We start from the raw sequence: 21,294 nt of genomic DNA, 5'->3' as shown, positions 1-21,294 counted from the left end.
CATTCGACACAGTTAGCATGCGCTTGATGCAGGTCTCATAAAACGTTCAAAAGTGTAACCGTGTGGGAGAAGGAGAAGAGCAGACACATGGAGAGATCTGAACAGGAGTGACGCCGCAAACGAGAGCTGTGTTCGAACACACACACTCGAACTGAGCTCTCTTTCGCGTCTCAATGGACAAACACACACAACACTGAGTCTTAATGTCCGTTAGGAGAGTATTCCCGTAAACACCGTCGGTTATGTCAGAACGTGAACAGTTGTGGGAATACGAGATGTGCATCAGCGCACTGGATCCTTAAAGCGACAGTGCGTGATAAAGCTAGTGCCGTCTGTGCCCTTAATCACACAACTAAAGAATTATTATTTATACAAATACATGTGTCTGCTTGATAGAATAAAGAATGATGTATGCAAGTTGGGTTAAAGAATGCATATACTCTGTAAAAAAATATTGTTGGTTGAACTTAATAAAGTAAGTATCCTGGTTGCCTTACAATTTTAAGTTGATTGAACTGGAAAAAGTAAGTTAATACAATGAAGGAGATTGATTTAATCATCAGAAACTCAAAATTATATGTTATCTGAACTAAATAAATTATTTAAGTTGATTTGACAAAAGAAAATATGTTGTGATAACAAATCTTGAAAATATTTTTTTACAGTGTAAATCATGCATTGAGAAGAAGACCATGCTCTGCTATAGGAGAAGCAGTTTTATTTATTAATAATAACAACAATAATAAAAGTATGTCACAGTAGTTAAATCTGTGTCTGAATTGCATGTTCAAACTTTAAAACCATTCAGATTAACAGGTTAACAGATGTTTTCTCTATCCGGGAGTAAATAATGGGTTTGGAAATTTGAGAGAAATTCAAAATTAATGCATTACAATTTAACTAAACCCATTAGATTTAGTCGACTAAAATCTTATCGAATTTCGTCAACTAAAACAATTCAGAAAACTCAATTTGCAGTCAAAATAAACACTGGGACACACACACACACACACACACACACACAGTGGAAGAAATCAGAAAATCACTCAGAATTAGGGATGCACCAACACTTATTCCAGCACAGCAAAGTGGAAAACTTCAGATGAAAATAAAAAATAGATGAACTGTAATGGGATTATTAAGTGCTCATGTCGGCAATTACCCGAATTAAGTGTCATCAGTGCATCTCTACTCAGATTGACAACCCTTCACTCACCTGTGAGGACAACCCTGACAGATCTTCTGGTCTGCAAACGAGCCGCCCAAGATCCTGCTGAGCATGCTGGGATGCCCGAGGGCCTTCAGCGCCTCGTCCAGGCTGTCCACCAGCGAGTTGAAGAACTCGAGCGCGTCGTGCTGTTCTCTCAGGTTCACCGGTTCCCCCCATAACCTGCAGGAACCAATCAAACGCAGTGCCTTACCAGAACAACACGGATAATGACTGTTCACAAACATATTTCCCATCAGCCACTGCTCTAACAAACCCCTCAAACTCCAGCTGTGTCTGGATATTAAACTGGGAAATGAGAAAGTACACAAATTACTAACTTTAACTTTATATAACACGCAGAAACTGATTCTGCTGCGGCCGACGCACACAGATAACATTATTACAAGTTTACATGAATGAACGATAAATAAACGTGATCGGGTTGATATAAGCTTCATATCGGATTACATTTTCTTTTTAACATGCGCTTAAGGAAAATAAACCAATAAAAGTTATTTAAAATTAAACTAATTTAACCACTGACAGGACACTGATTTATTCTACATGAACATATGATGGACCTTTAGAATAAAGCTGTATCATATACCTGGATATATGCGCAATATTACCCAGAATGGCTCTATATCTATATCAGACGGACTGCTGCGTTAATTTTGCGTGAAAAGATTGTTTTATCGATAAAATGAACCACTAACTTCACAAATCCTGTCTTTCAATATTTCAAGCACTTTTTCATAAATATGTCTGTTTCCAGGTCTTCAACTTCAGGAGTTCATTACGCCACACTGGACTGGATGATGAGGGTGTGTGTAGATCTCAGTACCTGAACTGCTTCCAGAAGCCGCGGGGCACGTAGTACTGCAGCCGGGACGCCGCCAGGTGCCCGAAGATCACCTGCAGATGCCGGAGCACGCCGATGTTGTACTCCTTACGGTCCTCCGCCTGGTGACAGAGGGTTAGATTTCAAACCAAGTCAAGTCAAATTCATTTATATAGTGCTTTAAACAGTATAGATTGTTTCGAAGCAGCGTTACAGTGATAACGGTTAACGATAGCTAACAGTGATGACACAGGGATCGTGAACGACTTTGGCTAAGTTGAATGACTAACCCAGCTCTAGAATAAATTGTCCAGATAAAGTTAGTTTTGACTGGTTCACTTCTGTTGTAAAGATCATTAGAGATAAGCTTAGCGGCCGCTAACACGACACCGCTCTACAGAACACCCTTAACGCACATGTGACCCGGACCACAGACCCAGTCTCGGGTCGCACGGTACATCTGTGGCCATAGCAACACTGTACGGGTCAAAATTAAAGATTTTTCTTTTATGCCAAAAATCATTAGAATATTAAGTAAAGCTCGTGTTCCATTGAGATTTTGTAAATAACCGTAAATATATAAAACATTAATTTGAGTGAATGCAGCAAATCAGAAACATTAATGACAGACTTTCTCAGTGTTTATATTTTACTGCAGCCTCAGATTCCAGATGTTCAAATAGCTGCATCTCAGACATTAATATCCTAACCTAACAAACCATACATCACTGGAAAACTTATATATTCAGTTTATTCAATTTAAAAAAACAGACCCATGTGACAGGTTTTGAGGTCCAGGGTCACATGTGAATGTAGCTTGAAACGGATTTGTAAAGATCGGATGTCATGTGATTTTTAACCTAAATCTGATCGGATTCCAATCGTATTTGCATAAAAGTCGTATTAGTCCTGCCGAGGCCCGAGGGTTCTGGGTGCGGTCGAGTGACACGCGGGCGGCTCTACCTCGGTGTCCTGCTTCTCGTCCCCGGACGTGTCGTCGTCGATGTCGCTGCCGGTGCCCTCGATGGCCAGGAGCCCGTTCCGGATGTGCGGGATCATGTAGAGCTGCTGGATCACCGAGTTCATGTAGCAGGTGGCGCCCGCGTTCTTCAGGCCCACGAAGCCTTTGTTCGGCCTCGGCCCCACCGGTGGAAGATACTCCCACTCCGTCAGAGCCTCGCAACCTGAGACGACACGCATGCGTTACAAACACCAGCCGCAGCTGAACACATCTACGGTTCAGGTCAGAGAGGGAACGAGGCTTTAGCTGTGCTTCCAAAGACGCCAGTTTAACTACTGCGCATCAGCAATAAAGCACGAAACATCTGCGAATAAATGTGTTCAAGGGAACGAAACAGTCACTAAATAGCAGTAATATGTGCAAAAATACGAAAATATGAAATATATATATCTTCAAAAACATGTTTTACTGTAAAACTGCAAGAAAATCAAAGCCATAAATCTGATCAAGTTCGTGTCTGACACCACTGCCAAGGTCAAAATAGCGCAAGTGACAACACTATTCAGAGCTGGACAAAAATTGCCAACATTCTGTTGATTTTGACATCCTACATCTCCCTCTATCTGTAATTTCTTATATATATATATATATATATATATATTATTGTTATTATTATATATATATATATATATATATTTTTTTTTTTTTATATATTTTTTTTTAATTTTTATATATATATTCTTATATGTGGAGAGTTTTCATGGTATCTGTTTGTATATAGTTCAGTGAGCCTTGATTTGTATCTGATATGTTAACTTAAAATAAAAAATATTGATCGCAAAAAAAAAGTTTGTGTCTGATATCTGGATGTCTCAGTAAACGAGTGTTCAGTGAGATGTTGTTCGGCAGCAGTTCCAGACGCTTCCACTAGAGGAAACTCTCCCTCGTTTCCAGTGCTCTCATTGGCCGCGAGGAGCGCGAGTGTGACTGTTGCTTTCAGGACCATTAAACCGGTTCCAATCATATCAAACCTTTTCCAAGTTTCATAAAATTCCAGAGTAAATAAAAAAGTAAAAAACTAAAATTTTCTGTCAAACGGCGCAGAGAACCAGAGGTTGGGTGGACGGAGATAGCTAACGATACGGCGGATACACTGGCGGTGAGAAGTGCTCTTGCCTAGATAGTACATGTCCGTGAGCGTGTCGGCGATCTGCTTGAGGTTTCGCACGCAGCCGACGGCGAGCGCCACGAGCAGCTCGAAGCCGGCGCTGATGGAGGCGGGACTGGTGCACACTGGGATAGCTTGCTCCGCCGGGAACTCGCCGCTCTTCACGTACTGCAGGTACACGTTAGACGCCGGGAAGATGAAGTCATCAATCAGCTCCTGAGGGAGACAACACAGGTTAACCCCGAGCACATCAGGTCATCCACCCTTCACAGCAGCTTTACTGAGTTCAGCGATGCTTCATTTCTGTAGTAAGAAAGAAATTTAGTTCATTTATATAAATATATATATATCGGCTCTGGAGAAACCGTGATGTCATCGTCCAGCTCGGTGCTCATATAACGCTGTCAGTGCAGGAGGTCAACACTATTGCTGATGATTGTAGTTCACCTTTATGAGGTTAGCCCCGTCTCTCTCGCAGCCGATGTGGAACTTCTTCTCGGGCGTCTGGAAGGCCAGCAGTTCTTTAGTGACGCCCAGATGGCCCTCGAGGATGGTGTCCTCCACGCCCGTCTCGCCCGTCGCCTTCACCTCATCCTGACACACAGGAAAACCAGAGAGTCAGACGCGGCCGTGGGGCGTGGGCCGACGCGTGTGAACGTGCACTCACGCGGATCCTCTTCAGCCAGTCGATCTCGTTGTTGAGCAGCACCTCGGCGTTGGGCAGGTTGATGTTGCTGTTGTAGGCGTAGTTGAGCAAGTGGCGCAAGAGCGTGAAGTAATCGCCAGCGCGCTTCGCTCTTTCTTTAGCTGTACTCTGAAACGGCAGCAAGCATTATTAACGGCATCTGAACATGTTGCATCATGGGTCAACCCTGCCACATGAGTGCTGTACTCACCCCCAGGACGGTGAAGAGGAGGGTGATGAAGAACAGCAGGGGGCGGTGTCCCATGCAGCACCTAGTGGCCATGAGGAAGAACTGCTCCTGGGCCATCTGGCGCACCGCTCTGAGGGAACACACACACACACACACACACACACACACTCTTTAGCAACTCAATCTTCACATGACGCAGTCCCTCATGTTAAATGTCACGCTAATTAACCCTCTGCTGCTCTTTTGGGGTTTTTTAGGAAATGTTTCTGACCCTGATTGGAACCGGTTTAACGGTCCTGAAAGCAACAGTCACACTCGTGCTCCTCGCGGCCAATGAGAGCACTGGAAACGAGGGAGAGTTTCCTCTAGTGGAAGCGTCTGGAACTGCAGCCGAACAACATCTCACTGAACACTCGTTTACTGAGACATCCAGATATCACACTCCAACTTCATCAGATTTATGGCTTTAGAGTAAAACTTGTTTTTGAAAATAAATATTTTATATAGGGATGCACCGATATGAAAATTTTGGCCGATACCGTTAACTCTTTATATTTGAAAGCCGATAACCGATATATCGGCCGATAAACTTAAATCCAAATTTTTATCAAATTTTGAGAGCCTGACTACAAAAACAAAAGTCTCACAATTAAATCCATGTCCCAAACACACAATTATAATGATGTTCTCATTGTAGTGTTGTATAGCCGATATGACAGATTTGCGTTGCACATGTTGTACCGAACCGTATTTTAATTTTTTGAAGAGATTTCAAATCATACTTCAAGAAATTCAAAAACATAAACAGTGCTCAACAAGTGTCTCAGCTGAAGAGAATAATACATTATTTATCGGCTTTAATATATCGGCCACATTTTCTTACCAGGCCGATAATGATAACATTAAAAATGAACATATATTGACCGATACCGATATGTTGGCCGATATATCGTGCATCCCTAATTTTATATCAAAATTTAGAATAGTTTGTTCATTTTCCATTCCAATAAACAAAATACAATAAAATTTAGTAACTTTTTCTTCAGCAATAATCTGCCGAGTGTCGTCTTTGAGAAGCGTTTGAGCTGGACATTTCGTTTTCAGGTCTACAGTCAAACATTGAATAAATGGATTATAAATACAGAATAAATATAATTTAGTACCATAAAATCCCCTAAAAATACAAAATATTAAATAAAAAGCATTGCCGAACTAAAATATAGTACTAATATAGTTTATTAATTTGACTGAAATAGAGAATGTCAGTAATTAGAGCGGCCCTGACAAGCAGCAGAGGATCGGCAGCCGACACGCACTGGGGCGCGGGGGTTCTGGGAGATGCTACAACACTAGCCGCTAGCTCAGAGAGAGGGATGCTGGGAACACACTTGCTCTGGCAGTGCAGCAGCAGGTCGATGATGAAGGTCTGCCACGCCTTCTCTTTACTGAGCGTGTCCAGCGCCGTCGGGAGCAGAGCGAAACACAAGGTCATGACCTCCAGCGCCTCACAGCACACCTGCTCGTCTTCAGCGTCAGGCTCGTTCCCCGCATTCGTCTGAGGAACAACACATGCGTGTTACAGATATTCAGGAGGATCATAAACATAACTGTGTGTTCAGTGGTGTATGAAGAGCGTTGTGAGGTGTTTCTCTCTACACACACCGCATGTTTCTACGGTGGCCCTGAGCGGACACACATGTTGTTATTCATGATCAGAAGCTGCTAAAGTCAGCGAATAAAACACTGACACAACGATGAACAATAATATTCGCAATAACGTCGTTTTACTGAATAATGAAGCACACCCGATGTCTTAATGTTTGTATAAAACCTCATTTCTCCACTGGCTACTCTCTGCGGCCTCAGACGACGACATCACTTCCTGTCGGCCACTGTGACTTCTGTTCTCGCCACTAGATGCGCTAAAGGTCATTACAGTGCGGCTCTAAACGAGGAACACTTGCGTGGACACTGGTACTGAACCGAGACCCGTGCCTTTTGGTAGATCTGGCTGATGTCGTCGTTGGAGCTGAAGACCAGATGCACCATCCCACAGCCCGAGGCCCAGACGATCTTCTGCACCGCGCGGATCACACAGATGTCCGGGATGTACTTCGAGGCCTGGAAGAAGTTCTGTAGGATGCGGGAAAACAACAAAGATCAGCGTGAGGCGCGTTTACATGATCTCATCCTGCGGGTGTAAAGCGGTGCGGGTCAGCACCTCGTCGGAGATCTGCTGGGCCAATCGGATGGCCACGTTGCGCAGCATGCACTCGGAGCCGGGGTTGGGGATGTTCTGGAGAGCGTTCTGCAGAACCAGAGCCTGATCGTGAGTGGCCTGGTTGATCTGGAAGGCAAACGGAAAGACAGGTCAGCAGTGTTGCCAGATCGGGAGGGTTCTGGGTTCCTGATTGGCTGGTTTGGGGTCAGTTTGGCGGTTTTCAAACGTCAGCTCTATTATACACCGTGTTTCACAGCAGCTTTACAGAGATAAGAGGACAATAATGCAACACAGTTTGTTTCCAGAAGAATATAGCGCCCAGTCCAGCTGGAGTTCAGTGATGTTTCACTTTAGTTGTAAAAAAGTTATTGTAAAAAGTGCTTTACAAGTAAAGGTGACTAGAAGTGCTGTAGTCGAGTCTGAAGTTAAAGCGCAACACAAAGGCAAGCGCATTCTTGTTTTTATTATTTTTTCTTTTCGCATTATTGTACAGTAAGCATCAATGAGTCACATTTTGGCTGTGGTGTAAGTTGTGTCGGGGTAAGTCAGCGGGGATGTTGTGTGGGGGTAAGTTGTGTCAGGGTAAGTCAGCGGGGATGTTGTGTGGGGGTAAGTTGTGTCAGGGTAAGTCAGCGGGGATGTTGTGTGGGGGTAAGTTGTGTCGGGGTAAGTCAGCGGGGATGTTGTGTGGGGGTAAGTTGTGTCAGGGTAAGTCAGCGGGGATGTTGTGTGGGGGTAAGTTGTGTCAGGGTAAGTCAGCGGGGATGTTGTGTGGGGGTAAGTTGTGTCGGGGTAAGTCAGCGGGGATGTTGTGTGGGGGTAAGTTGTGTCGGGGTAAGTCAGCGGGGATGTTGTGTGTTTGGGGGTAAGTTGTGTCAGGGTAAGTCAGCGGGGATGTTGTGTGGGGGTAAGTTGTGTCAGGGTAAGTCAGCGGGGATGTTGTGTGGGGGTAAGTTGTGTCGGGGTAAGTCAGCGGGGATGTTGTGTGGGGGTAAGTTGTGTCGGGGTAAGTCAGCGGGGATGTTGTGTGGGGGTAAGTTGTGTCGGGGTAAGTCAGCGGGGATGTTGTGTGGGGGTAAGTTGTGTCGGGGTAAGTCAGCGGGGATGTTGTGTGGGGGTAAGTTGTGTCAGGGTAAGTCAGCGGGGATGTTGTGTGGGGGTAAGTTGTGTCAGGGTAAGTCAGCGGGGATGTTGTGTGGGGGTAAGTTGTGTCAGGGTAAGTCAGCGGGGATGTTGTGTGGGGGTAAGTTGTGTCGGGGTAAGTCAGCGGGGATGTTGTGTGGGGGTAAGTTGTGTCAGGGTAAGTCAGCGGGGATGTTGTGTGGGGGTAAGTTGTGTCGGGGTAAGTCAGCGGGGATGTTGTGTGGGGGTAAGTTGTGTCAGGGTAAGTCAGCGGGGATGTTGTGTGGGGGTAAGTTGTGTCGGGGTTAGGGGGCATGTTGTGTGGGGGTAAGTCGCACCGGAGATGCGGGGTTGGTGCCCTCCACCACAGGTTGGCACGCCTCTGCCACTGCCTTCACGTGCCCGAACCCGATGGCGGTGAGCATGAGTTTGCTGATCTTGAGGGCGTTCAGGTAAGAGCCGCGCCTCGTCTCCATGTCCGCATTGGGAAGGAAGTTGTTCCTCGTGAGCATTCCCAGTACGAGAGGAAGACCACCACTCTTCAGGAAGTTGTACTGGAAGTCACAGGCGTCGTCTCCCAGCGTGCCACTGGCGGGCATCAGCAGCGCATACACCACCTACGAGAGAGAGAGAGAGGCCAAGGGGCGGTTTAAGGTCTCCCATAGGACAAAGGTTGTCTGGGAAGAGAGAACTGTCAGGCTCCCACACCTCGGCTAACATCACACTCACGGACCTCCCGGGCCAATACCCTCCAACCTCAAGGACTTCATGTAGGGACACATGAATACAAATATACACGCTATAGACCATTTCACAAGATGTAAACAACACTGGTCCAGAAGCACTTCCTGTTTCAGTTTGTAACTGTTTTCTTTATTTCACATGTAAAGAAAACATCTTAAAGATGTTTGTTTAACTATTTGATTCAGTTTTAAATGTTCTGTTGGTTGTATTTTATCCCAGCTTTTATGTAGTGTTAAAAAACTGAAACAGGAAGTGCTTCTGGACCAGTGTTGTTTACATCTTGTGAAATGGTCTATACAAATAGACTTGAATTGTAGATGAGCGGAAGCGTGACAGAACAGTAGGGTACCTCGGTGAGGTAGAGCACTTGTGACGCGGACGGCCCGAAGAAGCGCGAGTCCAGGGTGGGGCTCAGACTGTTCTCCCCCAGCTTGGCGTGATCCAAACACGTCGCCCGCAGGTTCTCCACTGTGGTGGTATCTGTGGACACAACACACATGTTTCAGCAGCTCTTCGGGCGCCACACGACACGCCACGGGCTCGGCTGGTACCTGGAGGCATGAGCTTCATGAGCACTCGAGCTCCGTCTCGCAGTAACGGCGTGTTTAGGGTGCAGCCCAGATCCGCGATCTGCCACAGGAAGGAGATGTAGCGCAGGTGCAGAGACATGATCTGAGGACAAACACACAGCTGAGGACGGAGGACTGATTATTCTACACTTTGGATCAGACATGTAGAAAACCCCGCCTCTCTGAGAGCTGCTCTGCTGTGATTGGTCAGAAAGCAAATGCTCATTATCATATCTGAACCTCAGCTCTACCGTCTCAGTCTCAGAGAACAGCGAGCCGAACTCTTCCAGTCGCAGATACACTAGTGTTTGAGGGCGGGGCTAAGAGACGCTGCTCAGCCAATCAGCACCACAGGCTGGAATTATGCTAATTAGTTGCAAACCCACGCAGGATCAGCAGAGACTGAATTACTGACGACTCGTTTCAGTTCAGAATCGCTTCGTGATTCACATCGACAAAAACTTCATTCATCTGCACTTTGAAACTTTTACATTCTCAAATAGATATATTACATTTATTAAAAGCATAATAGTGCACTTCAAAGATTTATAGGTTTTATGTGAGGTAACCTAAATGTAAACACAGGAAATGTGCACATATAATAAAATATCCATTATTTTAAAGATTAAATAATCTCTAACATCGGAGAGAAACAGATATATGTGGCGCAGATACTCAGAGCGGAGGTGGTCACATGATGCACAAACACGGCCTCACCACTCCTGGTAAGCAGCTCTCCACCTCGGGGTTCGGGCCGTCGCTGAAGTGGTTGGCGTGGGTCCCGGGCGAGCCGGTGGACGAGTCGGACGAGCTGTCGGGGCTGGAGGGCATGTTGGCGCTGACCTGCGTGAGCTTCGCCGTGATGAGCTGCAGAGAGAGTCAGTCGGGTTAGAGCAGCTTCCCCTCCAATGGCAAAGCAGAAACAGGTCTTAAAGGGACAGTTCACCCTAAAATGACAATTAGCCCATGATTTACTCACCCTCAAGCCCTCCGAGGTGTATATGACTCTCTTCTTTCAGACCAACACAATCAGAGTTATATTACAAATTGTCCTGGCTCTTCCAAGCTTTATAATGGCAGTGAAAGGCATTAAAGTGCATCTAACCCATTATAGTTGCACTTTTATGGCTTTAATGATGGATAGATGCACTTTTATGGACATTAAAACAGAAAAGCCATTATAACCCTTAGAAGAGCCAGGACATTTTGTAATATAACTCTGATTGTGCTCGTCTGAAAGAAGAGAGTCATATACACCTCGGAGGGCTTGAGGGCGAGTAAATCATGGGCTAATTTTCATTTTTGGGTGAACTGTCCCTTTAAATGTCAGAAGTGTGTAAAGCTCACCGTTTTATCCTTGAGGTTCAGCTGTCCAATCAGGCGGCGGTCGTCAGCAGGGTCCACGATCTCTCCTCCAATGAACAGCTCCACTTTGGTGTGTGTGCTGTTGGCTTTGATGCGGGCGAGAACGCAGCGGCGCACGGAGCCGATGGTGTCGTTGGTGTGAGACCAGATGTCCAGGTCGTCCACCTGACGCCCCTGATTGGGAAACCGCACCACCAGCGTGATGTGCTTCCCACGGAAGGCCCTGAGCGCACGACAGAATAAGAGCATGTCAAACCTTTCGTCCTCGTTTGGCTACACGTGTTCATTCCACAGAGCCTTTCACAAACTGATAATTCACCTTATTTTCTTAACGCACGTTATAAATCTTATTGAACACGATGAATCTGAGCATTTTCCTTTTTTAAAAGTTTTGACAATGTTTAATCATACTGTCGTAATTGGATCTTCTGGTGACGTATGCAGGATTCGCCAATCATTTAGTGTGAATAAGCTCCGCCCCTACAAGCTCACGCTCGTCTGGATACACTTCTGAGGACCACGCCCACATCTCAACATCGACCCGCCCAACATTTCTTCTTATTATATAATCACCTAAACTACAGAACTAAAGATCTGATGCTACTTCTGTTTCATGGCGACTTCACTTATCCCTCCCACGGGTCATTTTGAACCGAAACTTTAAAAAAAAATGTATCATGTGTTTATCAGAGCGGTCCACGACTGTTGTTGCACTTGAACCACGAATATACACTCACCGGCCACTTTATTAGGTACCCCATGCTAGTAACGGGTTGGACCCCCTTTTGCCTTCAGAACTGCCTCAATTCTTCGTGGCACAGATTCAACAAGGTGCTGGAAGCATTCCTCAGGGAGTTTGGTCCATATTGACATGATGGCATCACACAGTTGCCGCAGATTTGTCGGCTGCACATCCATGATGCGAATCTCCCGTTCCACCACATCCCAAAGATGCTCTATTGGATTGAGATCTGGTGACTGTGGAGGCCATTTGAGTACAGCGAACTCATCGTCATGTTCAAGAAACCAGTCTGAGATGATTCCAGCTTTATGACATGGCGCATTATCCTGCTGAAAGTAGCCATCAGAAGTTGGGTACATTGTGGTCATAAAGGGATGGACATGGTCAGCAACAATACTCAGGTAGGCTGTGGCGTTGCAACGATGCTCAATTGGTACCAAGGGGCCCAAAGAGTGCCAAGAAAATATTCCCCACACCATGACACCACCACCACCAGCCTGAACCGTTGATACAAGGCAGGATGGATCCATGCTTTCATGTTGTAGACGCCAAATTCTGACCCTACCATCCGAATGTCGCAGCAGAAATCGAGACTCATCAGACCAGGCAACGTTTTTCCAATCTTCTATTGTCCAATTTCGATGAGCTTGTGCAAATTGTAGCCTCAGTTTCCTGTTCTTAGCTGAAAGGAGTGGCACCCGGTGTGGTCTTCTGCTGCTGTAGCCCATCTGCCTCAAAGTTCGACGTACTGTGCGTTCAGAGATGCTCTTCTGCCCACCTTGGTTGTAACGGGTGGTTATTTGAGTCACTGTTGCCCTTCTATCAGCTCGAACCAGTCTGGCCATTCTCCTCTGACCTCTGGCATCAACAAGGCATTTCCGCCCACAGAACTGCCGCTCACTGGATGTTTTTTCTTTTTCGGACCATTCTCTGTAAACCCTAGAGATGGTTGTGCGTGAAAATCCCAGTAGATTAGCAGTTTCTGAAATACTCAGACCAGCCCTTCTGGCACCAACAATCATGCCACGTTCAAAGTCACTCAAATCACCTTTCTTCCCCATACTGATGCTCGGTTTGAACTGCAGGAGATTGTCTTGACCATGTCTACATGCCTAAATGCACTGAGTTGCCGCCATGTGATTGGCTGCTTAGAAATTAAGTGTTAACGAGCAGTTGGACAGGTGTACCTAATAAAGTGGCCGGTGAGTGTACACAACAGTTTGAGTTTTGTGGTTGAAATCTAAAACATTAGCAAATCCTCTCGGGTCAATCTGAGCCCCTTCGGGATGAAAGGAACATGAGGAATGCTTCAGTACACACAGAAAAAACTAAAAATGCTCAAAATTCAAACTCAAAATGCTAAAACTTTACCAAAAAATGAAAAAAAAAAATTGCAGTATTGTTATTTAAATATATATATATATATATATATAAATATATATATGTATATACACACACACACACACATATATATATAACATCATACTGCAAATATGTATATATATATATATATATAACTCAAAAGTTTCTGGTAAAAAAAAATGTCGGCCGACATTAGGCATTTTCCATAATATCGGTATCGGCAGCTATAATGGCCGATAAATTAATATTTAAAAAATAAAATAAAAACGGAAGAAACACACTTCAATCATCTCTCCTTGGCCTGTTATATTGAAAATGTATGTTTTACAATTTGCAGTATGATGTTATCTATTGCTAAATTATGGCTCATCATAGATAGACTAGCTAACCACAAAGCTAGCTAATGCCAGTATCATCAGTGGAAGACCGCTAACGTTAACATTAATGAGCTTGGAAACCACAATGAACTTTTTCTGTCTAAATAAAGTAATGATTACTGTATTTATAACCAGCATATCTCTAGTTACAGTCCCTGCATTGTAAAATGTAATTTAGACTTGCGCGGAGTGAACATTTAGACGTAGAGAAAAAGTATCAACCGTATATCTTGTGCAGAAAAGTTAGCTTTTCTTTTACACGTGTGTGAAGTCCAACAATATTTAATAAAAAATAATATCAGACGATATATCGGAATATCGGATTTTAAAACCCAAAAATATTTGTATCGGTATCGGCCTTCAAAATCCTTTATGGGTCGGGCTCTAGCCCCGCCCTCATCCTCAGAGAAGAGAAGCGATTGGCTGATAGAGGGAGGGGATGTTGAGGGACCACGACCCCGTGACCTTGAACCACAGGAAGGGCTCATTTGTGTGTCAGCACCTGGACATGGGCAGGATGGTCCTCTCCTCATGGTAGTCGCTGTCACACTCGTTGATGTACTCTTTGAGCACCGTGAGGACCCGCACCATGCGTATGGCTTCCTGTCTGGCACAGTTGATGCTGTCCTTGTCTCCGTCCAGAACACACAGCGTGTCGTACGACGCCTTGAGCCGGTCGAAGCACGACTGGATGAAGTCCTCATGGATCTCCACCTGTGAACACACACAGCAGGGGTCATGTAGAGCTCGGCTGCGCTGACGGGGGCCGCTGGGCGGGAAGGACGGGTCACCTGATTCACTTGTAGTTTGGGTCCGAGGTTGGTGTATATCTCTTTCAGCAGGTCTATGGCCCGTGTGGCGATGTCATCACTGCCTTGAATCACGACCTGCGGACAGAAAACAGCAGACAATCTCCATTTCCTGTGTGTCACTGATGATGAAATCGATGAACGTCAAAGGAGTGCGTCAGCGTTTTCACAGATTTGTGGCTTTAAGTTTGCGCGGAGATGCTAACGTTTAAAAAAAAAATATTCGCCGGTTCTATTTCAAGGTTTCAAGGACTGAACCATCCCTTTAAAATCGTGATATCATATCGTGGCCTAATATATTGCCAGCTCTATATAATGTAAATCTTGTGCAGTGACAGACGAATGTGTCTCGATAGGCGTAACGCTAGTGCGGTGACGTCACACGGATGGTTCAGGGCTTTACCCTCCACAGGTAGTCGAGCCCGATCAGCTCGAGGTCGTCCATCATGTAGGCCCGGCGTTTGGCCACCAGCTTCCCCTCTCTGCAGTTCACGGCCTTGAAGAAGCGCTCGAAGCACTTCATGCCGTTCTCCGTCAGCAGCGTGGGGTCCAGTTGCAGCACGTTGTTCTCGAAGAAGTCCTTGTTGATATCGGGGTCCAGATCCGGCTCGTCACCCATGAGTTTGGAGTACCACTTAAAGCAGGCCTCGCGATCGCACAGGAACACGGCGTTCTCCGCCAGACACTTCCAGATCTGCTTGGCCTGAGGAGCACAGAGCCACAGCTGGCCGTCCTTCAGCAGGAACCTGGACACACGGTTAGCACACGGTTAGCACACGGTTAGCGCTGCGAGAACAGCAAACACTCCTCAGAGCGAGTGTGTATTGTCTAAAGTACTGACCTCGGCAACAAGTCGGTACTGAAATTTTAATTCGTAATTGCCTCTGATTGGCCGATGTGTGTTCACGCGCTCATTGGATATGCCTGTGATTGGCTACAATGATCTTGCGCTCAGTCACATTTTAAAAATTTCAGTGCCAACTTGGCAGTCGGTACTCGAGACACTAGTGTGAGACAAGAGCATCACTGACCGCAGGAAATTGAGTCTCTCTTGCACTTCCTGTACGTGGCTGTAGCGGCTGCCCACCCGAACCGTCTGAGGATCGAATCCTGGAGACTCTGAGACAAAACATCACAACAGGCACGTTTACATCAAGGCACGTCAGCTTTACTTACACAGCACTTTACAGAGATACAGGACAATAATGCAGCAGTGTGTGTGTCCAGAAGAGGGCAGCGTCAGTCCAGCTTCAGTGATGGTTTTTTGTCGTCAAAAAGTTGTTAATTTAGTTAATTTATGAATATGTCAGGTCTACTGAACACCTTTAACTCGGCCAACTGGTGTGTTCACGTGAGGGCTTTGGGTGCCTGTAAACGTAGTTCATCAGCCGACAGAGGACACCGACCTTTGGAGAACTGCCTCATGGTCTCCATGTACGCCGACAGGTTCTCGGCCACCAGCGTGACGAGCGCGTGATTGTGCTGAAGCTGGTTGATCAGATCGTGGCGGTAGAACACATGTGGACTCCTCTGCGTCTGACTGCTCCGACACACACACACACACACACGGTTCGTAAGATACTGTAAGATGAAATTACAGGACTTTCAAGGACAGCTTTTTTTTCTATCAGAGATCTCATTTATCTAATTTCTTTACTATCTTTCCAATTCTAATAAAGTAAACAGATAAATAAAAATATACTAATAAAACAAGATGGTACAAATAAAGTGCAGCACATGCAGCGACTGCTGGAACTTTAACCACTGAAAGGACACTATGACTAAGATATCACTTTCCATTTTCAAACTGATTTATTCTGATGAATATATGATTGGCGTGAATAAAAGCTGTCTCGTATACTTTATAAGAGCAACATGACATTAAAAGCCACGAGAAATGCCTCTATATCTGTATCAGACGGGTGCAGCGCTCATTGTGTGTGAAAAGATCCTTTTATCGACAAAATTAAACATTAATTTCATATATCTTGTCTTTCAATAATTCAAGCACTTTTCATAAATATGGCTGTTTTCCAGGACTTCAAAACGCCCCTGTCCGAGCCCTGCACACACACAGACGGGGCTCACGGAGTGTGTGTGTGTGTGTGTGTGTGTCAGACACCTGAGGTTCTGAGGAGCTTCTCCAAACAGGCTGCAGATCTCGCGGATCTGCTTCAGAGCCGGAATGACCCACTTGTCGTTGGTGCGAAGCTCCTCGATGAAGCGGTCGATCCACTGCATCTTCTGCGTGTCCCGGTCCTGTACGACAGCGAGACCGCTCCGTTTACACAGCACGCGTCACACACTATGGCCATTCAAAGAGCTTAGCACAGAAACCAATCAACATAATCTCAAAATTCTTCTTCTCATCTGGCAAACACCGGCGTGTCATATTACTCAGAGGTTTTGCTCAGCCTAGGGGTGAGAGCGAGTGCACACAGGTGAACTCTGACCTGAGAGCAGCTGTAGTCCAGGATCTTGATGTGTGCGCTCAGGGCCTGGTCCATGATGTCCACGGGCACGTCGTCGCTGTGCGCCAGGTTCCACAGCAGGTTCAGCACTTTATGAGCCATCACCCCGTCCTTATCGTCCTCGGCCAGCCGGCGGATCAGCTCCAGCAGCTTCTCCCGCTGCTTCTTACTCGCGTTCGTCCAGCTCGCCTGCGGCCGCCGACACACACACACACACACAGGGGCGGGGACTCGTTACACACAGCCTTCTTTAGGTAACGCATTACTTTTAAAATAAACATCTAATAACAGAGCTACTTTTTCAAATAAGCAACGCAAATCACTGTTTTCACATTTACTGACTGTGTGTGTGTGTGTGTGTGTGTGTGTGTGTGTGTGTGTGTGTGTGCAAACATGATGGTAGTTGTAGTTCTAGACTACATGTGAGAGTATATTTGAAGAGTTCAGATGCAAAAGCCTCTAAGTGCCATTTGAAATTTTCTTCTAAAATGATCATTTTTATCAAACTTGTATATTTAAGTTCAGTGATTTCACTTAAATGGCAATGATAATTACCTATTAATTGTTATTTAAGTGAAATTGCTGAACTTAAATATACAAGTTTGATAAAAATCATCATTAAAGAAGAAAATTTCAAATGGCATTTAGAGGCTTTTGCTCATCTCACTTGCACAAAAAAAAGCTTCAATATTCCTGAAAATGAATAAAATCAATGCAGAACCAGAACCAGAATCTCCCTTTATTGCCCATAATGTGTGTGTGTGTGCGGTTACCTTGAAGCAGTCGAACAGGTGGTCCAGCTGCTCCGGGGAGAAGTCCCACGCCAGCTTGGCCAGCAGATCATGCATGTTCTTCACGATCGCTTCATGTTTCCCAGCCTGAGCAGACAGCGCAGAGATCACACACACACACACACACACACACACACACACACACACACTCGTCCAGCTCAGTCCTCATATAATGCTGTCAGTGCAGGAGATCAAGAATATAGCTGAATATGAAACTTAGCAAGTCAGACTGGATCAAAGATGGATCTCTGAGTTGAGTGAGTGGAGGCGGGGCTCATTTGCATATTCATAGAACCGCACATACTAAATGAGGCGAGGGTGTCGAGTTACACTCAAGATATTTTAAGCTTTCCACATGTCATTTTGGAGAACAAAGATGAGCTTTAAGTGATAAAATGATGGACTACAGGGGACTGTAACTGTAGAGAGTTATGGTCAGGTGTGGTGTCGCCCTACTGATGGATGTATGCTAGCATGAGTGTTAGCGTTAGCATTAGGCTGGTACCTGAGCCGCCCAGATGCTGTCCAGGTCCTGCAGGGTCAGAGTTTTCTCCTTAATGACGAAGCGCAGGATCTTCTCCAGCTTCTCCACGTACTGCGGCTGGTGGAGGCTGTCTCGCAGCACGATGGACAGAATGTGGTTCTGCTGAATCCACTCCTGACACACACAACACGCATCATGAGCACTTCCTGTAGCATCTCACGAGGTTTAACACACACACACACACCAAGAACAGTGGGTGCGTCTCAATCTGCTCCCTAGTTCACTGATCAGGGCTGTCCCAATGGAACGTTCACTACCTAAAAAGTCCCATAATGCACTGTGAAAACACTTGACGACACGTGATTGATGATTTGAACTATATTTCTGCATAAACATACACTGATAGACAGGCCGTGAACGTGATTCATTTACGGCTGGAATGTCAGATATACGGTATGTAATGGTCGGAGAGTTTGTCCATGTGAAGCATCACGGCTGGTTTCGATCACAGATCTGGACTGGTTCAGTTCATCAACGGTGAGAACACAGACTCACGCTGGTCTCTTTTACAGAAGACAGAGAAGTTATAGAAGTTTAGGTTTACTGTAAAGCAAATGTAGTAAACTAAACATTTTTACTTCATACGAACACATGTTATACTAAAGAATTTGGACTCTAAAATTGCTGGAAACTCAAAGCCGTACGTCGAACCGATTTGAGTTCCAAATTTGAAGTTGTCATCACAAAAATTAAGCAGCTCAATTGATCTAAAGTGCCGTTTCCGTGTCCGATTTCAAGACGGTTTTTATGTTTACGTTTTCAAACGATTCCTATTTTAATATTACATTTACATTTAATCACTCAGCAGACGCTTTTATCCAAAGCGACTTACAAATGAGAACAACAGAAGCAGAGAAACTAACAATACCACACATTATGGAAGTGCCGTGACCCTTCCTGGGTTAGTCTATTAGATAGATAGTTAGATAGATAGATAGATAGGTAGATAGATAGATAGATAGATAGATAGATAGATAGATAGATAGATAGATATGAAAATGTTTTAGTATTAATGTATGAAGTGGGACCCGGACAGTCATCAGGCTCAACAGCCGCCAGCCGCGCAGTGAGCGAGAGCACAGATTGAGACGCACGCGATGACGGACTGATTGACAGGATCTTACGGCCATGCGCTCCGCTGTCAGCCACTCCTCTTCCTCAGGGTTCCCGTGCCGGTGCGTGTAATACGACACGCTCGAGATCACCTTGTTCACTTCGTTCAGCGCGTTCATTTTCCCATTAAACGAGGAGATCTGCAGCAACCTGTAAAGCAGAAGAGAAGACTCGATAGACTTCCCGAGCAGACGAGAACGTGCACATGACATCAACCGTTACCTATAGTAATAATATAAAGAATACATTTATTTGAATATAACTAATGTAATAATGAATAGTATAAACGATGCCCATATTCTCTGAGCTAGCGGAACAGAATCTGGCTCATGTGTGCAGTCTACAGCTACAGTAAAAGGCCACCCGTGTCCTGAGGATCTCACCGAAGGATCATCTTCAAGCGGAAGATTTCCAAGTTCTTGACGGTTTCCTCCTGACCAGGAACTCTGGACGCCAGGTTCTTCAGGGACTTGATGATCATGGACAGAGCGTCGTTCTTGGCCTCGTTCTTGGCCTCTTTCTTCAGCTCCTCGTCTGTGAGGTTCTCCAGAAACTGCGGCACCATCTCGATCACGGGCCAGAAGAACTTCTTCACCGTGTGCAGAGTCAAGAACTCGTAACATTGGCCGAACGGTCTGGAAGAGAGAGAGCGGGTGGATGAGGCCCAGAGGCGGGGAGAGAGCCGTCAGCGTCAGGCACGTGTGTGTGTGTGTGTGTGTGTGTGTGAGGGACTTACTTGATGAGAGCGGCGATGATCTGCACGTTGAGAGCCTGAGCGCTCATGAAGCGATCGTGAAGAATCTGGAACCCGTTCAATGTGCCAAACTTATTGATGAGGTCCACCAGCCAGCCCTGAGCAACACACACACGACGGGTCACGACCCAACACACACACAGAAATCATTCAGAATAAACACTGCAATATTCGAGTGTTACAATAGCGTGAATAAATCATGTGTAAAATAAAGCACTGCGTAGTTTGAATGAAATATATCCTGCTTCGTATTAAAGTTATTCAGCGAAGAACCGCGAGTGACTCTCCGTCTTCTGTTCATGACCCAGTTACCGCCAGCCGATGCGATATACATAATGCCATATTGCAATATTTGGATATGTTGTGCAGCAATTTAAACTCATTGAGAGTTCACCCAGTGGAGAGCGAGAGATGAAGCAGTGCACCTTGGGAGAGCGCGGGTCGGGCGGCCGGGCGAACAGCTCGTCATCGGCCAGCTGCGCTCCTGCGGGGACGCTCTCGGACGGCCGCGTGCCGTTGTAGATGTGGAACTTGCAGTGCGGGTTGGTGGCCATGGAGAGCAGCTCGAGCAGAGGGAACCAATCCTGGGCCAGCTTGGCCACGCAGAGCTCCATCAGCCGGTGTGTGTTGCTGATGATGCACCTCTGCCACACACACACACACACACACACACGAAGGCCTCAGGTGAGATCAAAACATGTTTAAATCAATGCTACATCACTATCTTCAATAAAATAAATAGGGGGCGGGAGTATTTTTTGAATTTATTTACCATAGCTTCTATGCGAATTATGCTTATTTGTACGTTATGTTTAATATTTCTTTAACTTCAGTACAATAAATCCTTCCAGTAAGATCAGACAGCGTAACCCTACAAACGCGGTGTCGTCGTATGCTGGTATAAAAATAACAAAAAAGCAATAACATCGCTAGCCACGAGACGGCTGTAGTAATCAGCGGCTGAACTCCACAAACCGCTGTTATAACACTGTTATAACACATTTAACCAAGATTTTGAATTAGTAAACAAACACACACACATCTGTGTTGGCTGAGAGATGCATTACAGTTTTCCCATTCTTTGCCCAGTTTTGCCCAAAAACGAGGAAGGAGTTTTTTCCCAAACAATTAACATTGTAGAATCGAGTCAAAAGAAATGTGCGTGTGTGAGTGTGTGTGTGTGTGTGCGTGTGTGAGTGTGTGTGTGTGTGTGTGTGTGTGTGTGTGTTCACGGTTCAAACTGCAGGAAAGTGGC

At 45.5% G+C, this 21,294-nt stretch overlaps 1 protein-coding gene across 11 annotated transcripts in view; it reads right to left on the bottom strand.

The window, feature by feature from the left end:
• LOC120465143 (ubiquitin carboxyl-terminal hydrolase 9X) overlaps positions 1–21,294 on the bottom strand; it is a 34,646-nt gene that overhangs the window by 10,261 nt on the left and 3,091 nt on the right. For all 11 annotated transcript variants that reach the window (XM_039654784.2, XM_089134573.1, XM_089134576.1 and 8 more), the window contains 28 exons: positions 20,465–20,683; positions 20,022–20,137; positions 19,669–19,920; positions 19,297–19,435; positions 18,134–18,286; positions 17,611–17,715; positions 16,820–17,026; positions 16,489–16,625; positions 15,773–15,906; positions 15,398–15,485; positions 14,770–15,112; positions 14,349–14,444; positions 14,060–14,271; positions 11,059–11,299; positions 10,429–10,578; positions 9,694–9,814; positions 9,492–9,622; positions 8,737–9,015; positions 7,277–7,402; positions 7,051–7,188; positions 6,444–6,610; positions 5,077–5,185; positions 4,848–4,994; positions 4,628–4,774; positions 4,189–4,396; positions 3,015–3,235; positions 2,055–2,173; positions 1,217–1,390 (listed from right to left, as the gene is read on the bottom strand). In XM_039654784.2, the coding sequence (XP_039510718.2) occupies positions 1,217–1,390; positions 2,055–2,173; positions 3,015–3,235; positions 4,189–4,396; positions 4,628–4,774; positions 4,848–4,994; positions 5,077–5,185; positions 6,444–6,610; positions 7,051–7,188; positions 7,277–7,402; positions 8,737–9,015; positions 9,492–9,622; positions 9,694–9,814; positions 10,429–10,578; positions 11,059–11,299; positions 14,060–14,271; positions 14,349–14,444; positions 14,770–15,112; positions 15,398–15,485; positions 15,773–15,906; positions 16,489–16,625; positions 16,820–17,026; positions 17,611–17,715; positions 18,134–18,286; positions 19,297–19,435; positions 19,669–19,920; positions 20,022–20,137; positions 20,465–20,683 (4,679 nt within the window). The remainder of the gene's footprint in view (positions 1–1,216; positions 1,391–2,054; positions 2,174–3,014; positions 3,236–4,188; positions 4,397–4,627; positions 4,775–4,847; positions 4,995–5,076; positions 5,186–6,443; positions 6,611–7,050; positions 7,189–7,276; positions 7,403–8,736; positions 9,016–9,491; positions 9,623–9,693; positions 9,815–10,428; positions 10,579–11,058; positions 11,300–14,059; positions 14,272–14,348; positions 14,445–14,769; positions 15,113–15,397; positions 15,486–15,772; positions 15,907–16,488; positions 16,626–16,819; positions 17,027–17,610; positions 17,716–18,133; positions 18,287–19,296; positions 19,436–19,668; positions 19,921–20,021; positions 20,138–20,464; positions 20,684–21,294) is intronic.

The sequence above is a fragment of the Pimephales promelas genome, chromosome 8, assembly GCF_988280905.1.
Source record: "Pimephales promelas chromosome 8, fPimPro1.hap1.1, whole genome shotgun sequence".
Taxonomy (NCBI): Eukaryota; Metazoa; Chordata; class Actinopteri; order Cypriniformes; family Leuciscidae; genus Pimephales; species Pimephales promelas.
The sequence above is the reverse complement of the archived record's forward strand: the minus strand, read 5'-3'. Positions and strand labels throughout refer to the sequence as shown.